The sequence below is a fragment of the Ascochyta rabiei genome, chromosome 16 (genome assembly GCF_004011695.2).
Source record: "Ascochyta rabiei chromosome 16, complete sequence".
Taxonomy (NCBI): Eukaryota; Fungi; Ascomycota; class Dothideomycetes; order Pleosporales; family Didymellaceae; genus Ascochyta; species Ascochyta rabiei.
In genome coordinates, this window is record NC_082420.1 from 205,868 (window position 1) to 217,945 (window position 12,078).

Here is a 12,078-nt window from a genome sequence, read left to right on the forward strand (position 1 = left end):
TGATTCGCTTAGGCCGATGCGCTCGAACAGGATAGGATTGACCGAAAAGTAGCCGCATCTCCACCTTTCTGTTTTTAACGTCAGCTGCAAGTCTTTCGCACAACACCTCTGGGCAGGAACAGAACACTGACGTGGCTGACTCATTCGACGTTCCTATCCAATCCCTTCTACCGACGCATCTTTCCGGCGTACCTGCGTCGGCCCACGTTCTTGGACTCCTGCGGAGGCGACGGGCCTACGGGCGCGCTGCTATGACGAACTAAGGAGGGGTCCTGGTGCCTCGCGAGCACTTCCTGTTACGTCACGCGAATCTGGGTCGCTGGGCTACGAAGATGAGTGGTACTGCGCCCCGCAAAGGCACGCGGCGAGCTTGCGATCCTTGCTCTGTCAGGAAGGTGCGCTGCGACGGCAACCAACCATGTTCTCGGTGCGAGGCCGCAAGTTGGGACTGCACGTATCTCAAGACGCATGGGAAATCCGGCCCCAAAGGACCGCGTCGGACCACAGAGGCAGCTATCAGAAGGCTGCAGGAGCGTAGCAAGAGCAGTCAAGAAGGAGGTTCCAGGAGTAACAGCGAGGCAAGCTTTGATCTTGGGAGTCCGAGTTCAACTGAGTACCCCTACGTCGAACAACTGCCACCCATTAGCGATGTTGAGGCCGAACAAATGGGATGGCCTGACTCAATGAGCCCTGTATTCCCGATATCGCAAAAGGAGCCCCAACGGATATCAACATCCTGTATCTCACAGTATCTGGACGTGTATCAGTCGCGCGGGTATGGAATCTGGCCTGTTGTTGATGCCGAAGCTTTGACTGCACGTCTCCTCACTCATCCAGATGATGTGGAAGCTTATGCCCTTGCAACGGCTATTTCTGCCGCCATTGTGAGCCAGTTCTCCATTGATGCTGAGCCGAATAGTCCCGTCGAGGGCCATTACCGTGTATCGAGTGGTGCGTTCGAGGCGGAGGCTAAACGCACGCGCGTCGAATCAGACCACCTGGAACACATCACCATTTTCTCGATTCTGGGCAGCTTTTTCTTACATGTTCACGCTGCCAATGTCGGTCGCATGAACGCATCAACGGTCTATCTTGGGGAAGCAATCACGAAAGCACACATTCTCGGTCTGCACAAAGCTTCGTGCTACGAGTTCATGAGGATCGAGCAGGTGCAGCAACATCTAAGGTTGTACTGGCTTCTCTTCATCACCGAAAGGGCACACTCGATCCAGCACGATGTACCGACAATGTTGAAACGAGCCCCGGATTTGCCGCCATTGGAGAACCTCAATGACGGCTCAGTGACACCTGCTTTCGTGCAGCTGTGCCGCTTGTTCAACATTCTGGATATCACCATTACAGCGGATCCCTCCACGGCTCGAGGAGCGCTTGCTCTAGCTCAGCAGCAGCTCAGTAGCGACGAGGCTCCGCTCAGCCTTGAAAATGAGTTGCAACGGGCTGACATCTCCATGACACAGCAGTGGATGCGAATATTTCTATGGCAGCATGCATTAAACGTTACCAACCTAAGCAGCATGAATAACGACAACGAATTTTCTTTCTCATTCCCAGCGCAGGTGGCTCAGAACGTTCTCAGCAATCTCAGCAGTCTGTCCAAGCAGAGCGTGGAGGCGCACGGTCCCGGCATGGTATGCACATAGTCTTAGTCATGCGTAAGCGTCGCTGCTAATGACTGCGCAGGAGTCGAAGATATTCGACGTCGCCAACTCTCTGGCAGACGTTATGATAATCATGCCCGTTATGAATCACGAATCGCATTTCGGCATCGGCCCACGAGATCTCATCCACTCCCTTTCGCAAGTACTTTCCTCCTTCCGAGGCGGAAACCCCGCGGTCATCAATATCCTCCAGGACAAGCTGACGCAGTTGGGCATGTCGGTCGGTTCGCCGCAGAAACTGCTCGAGTTGTCTTCCCCGGAAGAAGAAAAGGACGAGTGGCACGGTGAACGATCCATGTCTGCGCCCTCCAGTCATCGTTCATCCTACCCTCCAGCCACGCCGCTTTCATCTGCCTTTCCTGCAGGCGCCAACTTGGGCGGTCAGTCGCCTACGTTTCCATCGAGTATGAGCATGGATGGTAACTACTGAAGGGCTTGACGTCCAATCATTCTCTCCACAACCAAGGTTCTCAAGTTTCCGTGTGAACCTGGATATCCAAGTAGCACAAGCGCCATGTGAATGGCTCAAGAGGTCTTGCTCCAAAGCCACGTGCCCACGCCAATAGCTTTTGCGTCAAACTGTATCCAGAAGTCTTGTGTACGCTCGACGTCCGCAGTAGTACGTTGCATTACACCATCGATCAGCACAAGAGAATGCATCTCAAGACCACCCTCGTAACGCCACGATACCAGCTCCGAGGATATCAGATATCATCTTAGCGGGTTCGCCAGAAGGCTACCATCGAAACCAAGCTGTAGCGAGCTTGCGCTTGACTTTGGTCGTTTCTGCTTCACACCATGAATTTGGACTCGTGAACACGCATACAAGCCTTGGATGAGCGATCTCGGCGTTGGACACCCATGTTTTGGTGCCATGCTATCATCGCACAACATCGCCGAACCGATATATGCTTGACACTCGGTTTGGCACACGGACGCTAAGGACCCAGCTTCATGAGTTGATGAATCAATGCTCCGGAGTGGGTGCATCACCTGTTGGCGTTACTGCAATGCCACTCACCCCCTGAAGTTCCAGTCATTCTCCCACTCTGAGTAGGGAAGCTCTATCATTGGCTCACCCCACAATACACAAGCTGATGGAGCTAGGTGATTAGCCTAGACCTTTTTATATTACGGGCCTTTGAGCGGCGAATCGCTAGAACTTTGACGAGCACCACAGTAAAGATACCGTGCTATCAAAACCCGCTCTGACAGAGGGAGCTATCGCCATCGCTGTACATAACTGATATACAATTGCCATTGTTATCAAAGTGCTTGGGTACATCCACGGCATATCCAACCCTTCAGCTTATTTCCTGCCTCTCTCGCCCGTGAGAATATTCCATAGCCGCTCACCATTGCGTGATCCGCGCTTATCTGATCCAGAATAAACTTCGTCCTGACTGTTCGCGCCACTACGATCGACTGCAAACCTGCAATAAAGCGGCCAGCCTCGACAATATTGTATAAAAGTGCGAATAATACTTGATTGTGTATATACATCTACTCAAACCATGTCTCTCTTCGTCTTTTATTTAAGAACGAACTCCAACATACACTCTCCTTCCCCGCCCCACCTCTCGCAGCCAAACCTTCCCTCCCTACCACTGTGTTTATAATGCTGGGCTGGGGCTTCACATCCCCATATCTCCATCGCCTCCCCGTCTTTCACAACGCACACAACGCACAGCGTTCACACAACCAATTTATCCGTCATTGCACGTGTCTCCCAAGCACCACGACCCACCCACCACCCAACGAATTTCACAACCTGCAAACCGTCACGTCAGCTGTGCACTCCCTATAATACAGCTCTCGTTCAACGAGCAAAAGTGCCGTTTTATCTCGTCAAATGCTACAGCGGATGTAGAGTCTCTAGCACAGTCTAGGGTGTATACCAGGTTTCCAAGCGCGTGACGAGCTGCGAAGGATGTTTGGTGTCTCTTTGTGTCACGGGATTGCGGGTGTCGCTTTCGTATGTGCAGGGATGGATGTATCGGGGGTGTAGTGAGGTGGTATTGGGGTTACGATACAGGGCTTTGGGGTGTCGCTGAGTCTTCCGGGCGAGGGCTGCGGGCGCGGTGGCCGTGGGTTGTTTGCGGTTCGATGAAGCGCTGGCTAGAGGAAAGGGCGGAAGCTGCTGTTTGCTGTGTTGAGGTGGGGACTTGGTAGTGCGGGGAGATGTGTGGAGTTGGCTTGGTGCGGATCCGTGTTGAGATGGAGAGTGACGTGGTAGAGGGTACGATACTGCGAGGAGAGATTTCTTGGGAAACTGGATGAGATTTTTCTCTTCTTTGCGTCTGTGTGTGTACGTGTGTATGTGCTAGAGCTGGTGATTGCAGCGCGTGACTGTCGCGTTGTTGGATTGTCGTTGTCTTTTCTTGGTGAATGCTCGGATGCATCCAGATATCTAAAAACAAAACGAGTATCGCCCGTCTCTCTTCATATTCAAATCCGACTCGTGCAGCGCCGTGCCTGCTCCACGCACACAAGAACTCAAAGGCAGAGATCTATACTGATGAACAAACAGTACCAATTGCCCCACTACCACCCCATGACCGCCGCGTTCGAGCCCCACATCGCCGTATCGTCCAGGATCGCCTTCTCGTACCCACCCATCAAATAACATCCCAGAAGCCCTTCCCTCCTGCCTGACCACCGCTGCTCCTCACACTTGCAAACCCACCCACTGAGTCCCGCACTACCTTACCACCGTCCTCTCCATCACCGCTCCGCACATTCAAATCTCCTACATCAGCACCCCTCACCATCCCAAGTGCCTGGCCTACAAACAGCGGAAGCCCAGCCACGACGTCTACGTCGGAAGAAGGGTGTGAAGCGAAGCAGTGAACAGCGTACTCGACTCCCGACAAAAAAGCTCGCTGCACCGTCATACCCCTATCGAGACGCGGAACCGGCGCGTGTTCAACCGGCGGAATGTGTCGCTTCGACGCCGGCGCAGACATGCCGGTGTGAAAACCGCTCACAGGTGAGACATCTTCCTCCTTTTGGTAGACGGGGTGTGCGCGTTTTGTTGCCCTGGGCGATGGCGTGCTGGCAGTTGGAGTTGGCGTGGCACCGATGGCGTAGAGTTGGCTTCGGTCAGAGAGGCCGACAAGGGCGGCGGCGGCGGCGCGGCGGTCGGCTTCGTCGGTTTTGGGTTGTGATGGGGTTGTGGAGGGTAAGGGTTTGGTGGTGTTGTGGGTGCGGCGGGTGGATATGTGTTTCTTGACGCCGGTAATGGTGGAAGAGGGCTTCTTGCTGGCGGTGCGCTTGGCTATTGTGGTTTTCTTTACGGCTGATGGCTTCTTGCTGAGAAGCTGTTGTGTCACTGCTGTTGGGGGAGTTGTGTTCTCTTTGCCGCTATCTGGGCTAAGTAAGGAACGACTGGGTGCGGCAGGCTCCTGTGTAGTGTGGTTTTGCGACGCAAAGAAGCTTTCGAGTGCGGATGGATGCATATCTTCACTCTTGACACCATTCATTGCAGGACCTGTGACATGCCCCTCTCGCTCATCAGTCTCGTTGTATCGCTCATGAACCTCCACAATCCGCGCCTCAACGTCGCGCTTCAGCTGAATGGGAGACACAAGCTTAGCGCTGCTCATGGCAGCACGAGCAGATGTGAGCGCATCTTCGATGACTCGCCGAAGATCCAGGGCGCGGTTACGATCCTTGCGATCTGGAAACTGGGCATCGATCGCGCCATGAAGTCTCTCGAAGCTGTTGCAGAGGCGCTCGTGTGTCAGTCGACCGCGGCATTCCATCGTAGCTTGGTTTTAGTTGAATGTGATTGAATGACTGATAAGTTGCGAAAGTTTGTGCGTTACGCGTCGGACGATTGCTGGTTGATAGGAAGTGTGGCAGATCCAAAAGCCAAGTCGAAGTGAAGTGAAGGGTGGAAACGTGATGTGCTTAAGGCGATGACTGCGCGTAACTAGAGTAAAATCGCGCAGTGTGCGGGAAGCAAGTTCTGGCGATGTTTCGACGAATGAACGTGAGAGCCGAGCTTGCTGAGAGTCGGAGGAGTGACTTAAGAGACGAGCATCACTAGGACGAGAAACAGAAGGCGTCGGCGCAGCACACCAAATGGTACAGAGAGTGGTGGTGACGGGAAAGAAAGAACGGAAACCGAGAAGCTTGAAGACAGGAAACAACCTTCTTGACCTTTTCGATCGACAGAGGTGGGCAAGGAAGTACCATTGCCAAGAGACCGGCTAAGCTGCTGTATCATTGAGAGCCTGGCACAATAAATAGCAAGCATTCAATCGAAACCGGTGGTGAATCGTCATATGGATTGAACAAAAGAGATACTTTCACCTTGCCATAAAGGTGTCGGCCAGTGGCGCACACCAATCACCTCCGACACCCTCCATCCGCCATTTTCAGATTCTCCCTATTCTGCGCCATCGCATCCTTTACTCTCCCCACCAGTCCCTCCAACATCTTCGAATCGCTCTCGCCACCCCCTTTCAAATTCATCATGTCGATCATCACGGCGACCTGTGATTGCGCGACGACTGCCAGTCCCCTTGCGCTTGGACTAGCGAGGTCATCGGCCAGTCTCTGGTTGTTTTCTCGTACCGCGATGGCTTTTTGCAGAGTAGCAGCGAGGTCAATCTGGTTGAGTTGAAAATCGGATTGTGTGCCGTTGGCGGGCGCTTTGATTGAGCCTGTCGCGGTGCTTAGGTATTGGAGGGTTTGAAGCCTGAGATGCATTAGTAGAGGTTTACAACACTTGCATTATAATTGCTTGAGCTGTAGGTTCTATTGAGACGCAAGAGTGATGTGCGTTGACTTGCCCCTGCATTTCCTGTTTTTGGATGAACATGTTCTCCTCTATACCTCCAATCAACTTAGTGATCTTCCACACATCGCAGGAGCTGTTGCCCTGCATCTGCCGTGGTGTCACCGTCGGTAACGCGCACGCACAGCCAACGATGAAGAGAAGTGAGACCAGCCACAGTTGCATTGTGAATTCAACCCTACAAGAACAGGTGTTTTCCCAGAAGAGGTCAGACGGAGAAAGAGAAGAATATTTCGAAAGCACATGGCAGTCTCTCCGGCGACACATTGTTCCGTCGAAACAGTGTTGAAACTTGCTGTTCGCAGGCCCGTTCCGCAGGCTTGCTGAAGCTTAGCATGCACCAGTCGTACGCAAGCAGTTTCAGCTGGGCGACTACACGTGTGGAAGTCTAGAAACACACGCGAAGTCGTGGGTACGACGACTTCGTAGCTACTAGAACATGCAACGAGCATGGAGAGTTTGATGTGCACGTCGAGCGCAAGGGTAAAGTCATGGGTAGAGAGACGGTCGGAGTGATGGTTGGAATAGAGTTGAAGCGCGATTTTAGCGCATGTACCGAGCGAGGCAATACTCAACAGAACATCGAGTGTACGTCCCTGAAGCATCCGTACCAGCAGGAAGGCAACACCGTATCACAACACCATTTGAATAATAGGTGCTCTACAACAAGCTGTCAAGTGTAAGAAACTCAGAATTTGACATCCACCGAGTGACCATCTCTGTTTCCCTGTGATTCAAGTAGTGTAGCAGATGCGAAGAGCGCAGGTCATGGGGACGATATTGATCAGCGACGAATCACCTCACACTTGACCTTATTCCCACCCGCAACCCCAAGTGAAAGTAAAACACAAACAGCAACCCCCACCAACCAACATCGTCGCACGGCTAGCCTCAAGGTTACAACACCACTAAAACACGTGCAGCTGTCCTAACAATAGAGTAGACCCTACGAGCGGTAGACCAACACACGCAGCCTTGTCATCAAACAACGACAACAGTTCAATCATTCTAAAGCAGAGGTGTAGCAACTTCCAGCCTCTAAGAAGCGCAACTAGGATTTCATCTTGAGTAGCGCAAGGTTGGGCAATCAATGGTTGCAACAACGGCTAGAGCAGAGAAGCGCAACTAGATTTTCATCTTGAGTAGCGCAAGGTTGGGCAATCAATGGTTGCAACAACGGCTAGAGCAGAGAAGCGCAACTAGATTTTCATCTTGAGTAGCGCAAGGTTGGGCAATCAATGGTTGCGACGACGGCTAGAGCAGAGGGAGTGCTACTAGAAGAGGGATAAGCGCAAAGGGGTAAAGTAAAGAATAAATACTATAATTCAAGAAACTAAAAAGAGTTATTCTCTTATACTTGGTCTGTAATGATAAGTTTATACGAGCGACCTATCTACTCTCAAGACTTCGCAAAAGCTTTTCATTCACCAGGATTTACTTCTCTATATGTAAATGTTAGTGACATGACCATCATTCGAGTAGCTAGATCAGGATTAGTACCACAAGAAGAGAGATGAATGCAAGCATGCAAGGTGATAGACAAGATTACAAGTAGGAAGAGTAGAGAGGGTTGAGTGTGATTGTGCATTAATTACAACGGTGGATTCTGACGAGCTGCACGCGCATGTCCAGGGCTTTGCATCTGCCGACATTCGTTTCCCCACACGCGGACGTTTTCCGCGCAACGTGTGCATCGGCATCTGGGGGGAAAATTCAATTCCGAACCAGCCACGCGACGCTGTCCGATTGCGGACATGATGACGAGGAGGTGCCCAACTGTGAAGCCAGACCGCAACGTGGGGTAGGCCAGGCTAGCAGGCTAAGCGACAAACGTCTTGACTCGAGTCAGGCACAGCGCGATTTCGGTGCTCCATGGCCGAAACGGGACAGGCTCCGAACGGAGATGACCCGATTGGTAAGGAGATCTGCAGCACTAGGCTGACGGGTGGATGTTTTGGGAAACAGCTGATTGCGTCGGAAGTCGCCTGGCCGCTTCGTCGGTCGAGCTTCGTTGCGGGCTGTGTTTGTCCATGGGTCGCAAAGCTCCGCGGAGCGTTTGCCGTGTCTTTTCAGAACGTCTGTAATTGCGGCGGTAGGAAGAGCTGGTGGCTTTGGTGGATCATCTCCTCGATCTTGCTCGTTTCGTTCATCTCGAAGTCGTGCATGAGCTGCATCTGTTGCTGCTGATTCAGGCCGTTCGCTCTCGCCTCCTGACTCCAGCCTGGGTTGAGGTAGTCGGCCATCTGGTACCCTTGGTTCGCAGCATAGTACTCATTGTAGAGCGGCGAAGTAAGGGGCATAGTCGCCGTGTTGTATGGGTCTTGCTGGGAGATGGAGAAGGTTGGGTTCCATTGCGGCAGCTCGGCGAATGTCGTTGGGAGGGACGAGAATTGCGTGGTAGGTGGGTAGCTGAAGATGGGAACGCTGGCGTCCATCGATGTCTTGGGGCTAGGGTCTGCATAGTGTGGAGTCTGCTGAGGTGGGTGCAAGGATGCGTGCTGGCTTGATGGTGAGGTTGCCAAGTGGGACGAGTTGGCTCGCACATGTTCGTGGCCGAATAGCTGCTGCTGTTCCTGGGTTGGTAAATAGCCGAACGGCGGTAGGTTGTCCGAGGGCGTGCTCACCGATGCGGTGGACGCTGTCGCAGGGCTCGTTGTCCGAGATCTGTTGATGCCATCCACAATGCTACCTGAGACGACCGAGGCGCAGTCTGACGGCGAGTTGGCCGTGATGGGCACATCGCCGTCCTTGTTGAAGATCTCCATGCAGGCCTCGATGAGGTTGTGGTACAGTTCCATGGCCGACGCGACACCAGGCCACCTGTCCGAGGCGAGTTTGATCGACTCCATGGCCACGCTCAGATGACCCTCTACCTCCTCTCGGCTGTGCAAACGACGCACCTTCTCGTAGGACAAGGTCCAGAGCATGGTGTTGATGCACATGAAGATGGACTGCACGAAGATCCAGGTGACATCGACCAGCTTCATGTCGATCTGCCTCTTGCTCATGTGAATGTTGTACTGACAGGCATCGTAACAGCGTAGGGCAGCTTGCAGCGAGGGCCTGGGTACCTGGGGTGAGGGTCGATAGATGAATACTACCATGGTGTTGTATCGCCCGATGAACCTAGAGACCGCTTAGCAAACGTGTGATGGAGCGAAGCGGCATGGCATGCGTACCAGACTTTGTTCAGGCCGGATCCGCCGTCCATGTCGGGGCTTGTGTCTCGCCAGGCCTCGATCTTGTTCTGCATCTCTGCAAACCAGGGGTGCTGGTCATCTTGCGGCTCGTCTGTCTTTCGTTGGTATAGTTTCTTGCGGATTTCCAGCTGCAAGAGCCGCATCTTGTAGAAGTGGATACCGATCCATTTCTTGAGCGAGGCCTGTGGGGCAGGGCTGATGCGCTCCCTGGAGATGTATACGTCGTCGACGAGCTCGGCAAAGTTGACGTCGATGTGTTCGCGTCTGGCAGCAAAGTGGGCTGGTCTTCCCAGGCTGTGCGAGAGGCCATAGTCCATGGTGAGCAAGCTCCAGAACAGGCGGCGACGCATGTCGACCTCGAGCGGGTCGGCGGGCCGGCCGCCGGGACCGCGGGTGACCGTCTTCTCCTCGTGCAGCCCCAGCGCTTGGCAGAGACGCATGCCGAGGCCGATGATGTAGTAGACGGCGGTTCTCGTGGGGGTGAGCAGAGAATATCCGGCGACCAGGCCAAAGCATTGCAGCGTCTTGAGGTTCATGGGCTTGATGGCAGCCTCGAAGTACTTGAGGGCGGCGAGGTAGTAGCTGTCGGCGAGACCGGCGTAGTGGGTGTCCATTTTCTGCAGGCTGATTGCGATGACCATGCGGAGGCAGTAGTTCTGGTAGGGGTCGGTGGAGCCGTTGTAGACGTCCTGGACATCCTGGGTGAAGGTGGGCTCGTGGAAGATGGGGTACATGGGGTGGACTGGGGGGGTGTTAGTAGGGCCATGGATGAATGAATGAATGAATGAATGAATGAGGGGTGAGTGGATGGATGGATGGATGGATGGATGGATGGATGGATGGATGGATGGATGGATGGATGGATGGATGGATGGATGGATGGATGGATGGATGGATGAATGAATGAATGGATGGATGGATAGATGGATGGATGGATGAATGAATGAATGGATGGATGAATGAATGAATGAATGAATGGATGGATGAATGAATGAATGAATAGATGAATGAATGAATGAATGAATGATTGAATGAATGAATGAATGGATCAGAGCACGTGCCTTTGCAGTAGAACAGCTCGACGAGCAGGTTGGTGAGGTCGCGGTTGGGCAGCTCCTCGGCGGCGACATCACTGACCAAGGGGTAGACCTTGGAGGTGGGGCGCTCGTCCTCCTGGTCAAAGGTGGCCTTGATGGACTTTTGGCGGGCGTGGGGCACAATCTCGGAGATGGTGTGGGACTCTGTGAACTGCTTGGCCAGCTGCATGACCAGGCGGGTGATGGTGATGCCGCTCGAGGGCCCGAGGAACTTGGACTCGTCCGTGTCCTGGACGCGGACGGCGGCGGCGCCGCGCATGACGTCCTCGGCATCGGGCTCGACGTCGTCGCGGTCGAGGAGGGCCAGCTGCTTCTCGAGGTCGCGGACGCGGTGCTGCAGGTGGACGACGTAGTTGCGGGGGATCTTGCGGGCCTTTGTGGGGTCGTAGTACTCGCAGTGGGAGTTGGTGCGCTCGCAGGGGCCGCATCGAGGGAGGCCGGGGTCGCATCGAGTCTTGCGCTGCCATGGGGCCCAGTCAGTCGCCGTGTCTTGTTGTCTCGCTCGCTGGACCGCAGCTCACCGTCCTGCACCGGCAGCATGCCGTCAGCGTGTGCGCAATCCGGCTGCCCTGCGCGCCGAGTGTGCCGTGTGCGCCGTGTGCGCCGTGTGCGCCGTCGGCGTCTTCCGTCTTCACCATGGCCGCGTTGGCGGCGTCCATGGCTGGCGCGGTCACCTCAGGCCTGAGGGGCGACGTAGGGCTGGTCTGCGAGTCCTGGCTCGGCGTCGGCGTCGGCGTCGGCGTCTGCGTCTGGGCTGGGGAGAGGGACGCGCCCGTCTATGACAAGAGGAACAGCAACAAGGGCGCGGGCGCGGGCGCAGGCGAGGGCGGGGACGTGGGCGTGGGCGCGGGCGCGGGTGTGCAGAGGGCGGGGACGTGGGCGTGGGCGTGGGCGCGGGCGCGGGTGTGCAGAGGAGGCAGAGCAGGCAGAGCAGGCAGAGCAGGCAGAGCAGTGCAGCGCAGAGCAGAGCAGTGCAGTGCAGCGCAGAGGTGGGCCTGCGACACCGCGCCCTGAGGCACCGAGCCTGCGGTGTTGTGGCTACCCCCACCCCCTCCCGTCCAGCAGCCAGTCGGAGTGGCAGCGCGCCAGTCGCTAGTCTGAATGTGCGCAGACGTCTGGCGCGCCAATCAGCCACGACGGCAGCGAACAGGCTCGCTGCCGGCGCGGATCTGGCTCTGACAATCGGTGACAGGGCGAGAGTCGAGTCTCGACTGGGCTGTTGCCGCCAAGGCGCCCTCTGCGCTCCTCTCCTGTCAGCCATCAGGCACTCGTCCTCGGACTGTCAGGGTCCAGGTCCA

At 54.9% G+C, this 12,078-nt stretch overlaps 4 protein-coding genes across 4 annotated transcripts, besides 7 other annotated features; 1 reads left to right on the forward strand and 3 right to left on the reverse strand.

Annotated features, from left to right (window-relative positions):
- Positions 1 to 332: 332 nt before the first annotated feature.
- Positions 333 to 2,109, forward strand: EKO05_0008977 (uncharacterized protein; the record flags this gene model as incomplete). Its single annotated transcript, XM_038942069.1, has 2 exons — positions 333 to 1,649; positions 1,702 to 2,109. 2 exons carry the CDS (start codon positions 333 to 335, stop codon positions 2,107 to 2,109), a joined length of 1,725 nt encoding a protein of 574 aa, XP_038795592.1.
- Positions 2,110 to 4,297: 2,188 nt separating this feature from the next.
- On the reverse strand, positions 4,298 to 5,443 carry EKO05_0008978 (uncharacterized protein; the record flags this gene model as incomplete). The annotated part of the gene is made up of 1 exon (XM_038946672.1): positions 4,298 to 5,443. The coding sequence occupies one exon, from the start codon at positions 5,441 to 5,443 to the stop codon at positions 4,298 to 4,300; it is 1,146 nt and encodes a 381-aa protein (XP_038795593.1).
- Positions 4,799 to 4,833: a tandem repeat.
- Positions 5,444 to 6,032: 589 nt separating the features above from the next.
- EKO05_0008979 (uncharacterized protein) lies at positions 6,033 to 6,750 on the reverse strand (the record flags this gene model as incomplete). Its single annotated transcript, XM_038946673.2, has 2 exons — positions 6,033 to 6,384; positions 6,479 to 6,750. 2 exons carry the CDS (start codon positions 6,748 to 6,750, stop codon positions 6,033 to 6,035), a joined length of 624 nt encoding a protein of 207 aa, XP_038795594.2.
- Positions 6,751 to 8,552: 1,802 nt separating this feature from the next.
- Positions 8,553 to 11,439, reverse strand: EKO05_0008980 (uncharacterized protein; the record flags this gene model as incomplete). The annotated part of the gene is made up of 5 exons (XM_059637438.1): positions 8,553 to 9,056; positions 9,108 to 9,609; positions 9,663 to 10,425; positions 10,745 to 11,240; positions 11,302 to 11,439. The coding sequence occupies 5 exons, from the start codon at positions 11,437 to 11,439 to the stop codon at positions 8,553 to 8,555; spliced, it is 2,403 nt and encodes an 800-aa protein (XP_059493421.1).
- Positions 10,448 to 10,732: a tandem repeat.
- Positions 11,354 to 11,396: a tandem repeat.
- A 59-nt stretch (positions 11,440 to 11,498) lies between the features above and the next one.
- Positions 11,499 to 11,530: a tandem repeat.
- Positions 11,531 to 11,687: 157 nt separating this feature from the next.
- Positions 11,688 to 11,769: a tandem repeat.
- A 69-nt stretch (positions 11,770 to 11,838) lies between these two features.
- Positions 11,839 to 11,878: a tandem repeat.
- Positions 11,879 to 12,066: 188 nt separating this feature from the next.
- Positions 12,067 to 12,078: part of a tandem repeat that runs on past the window's edge.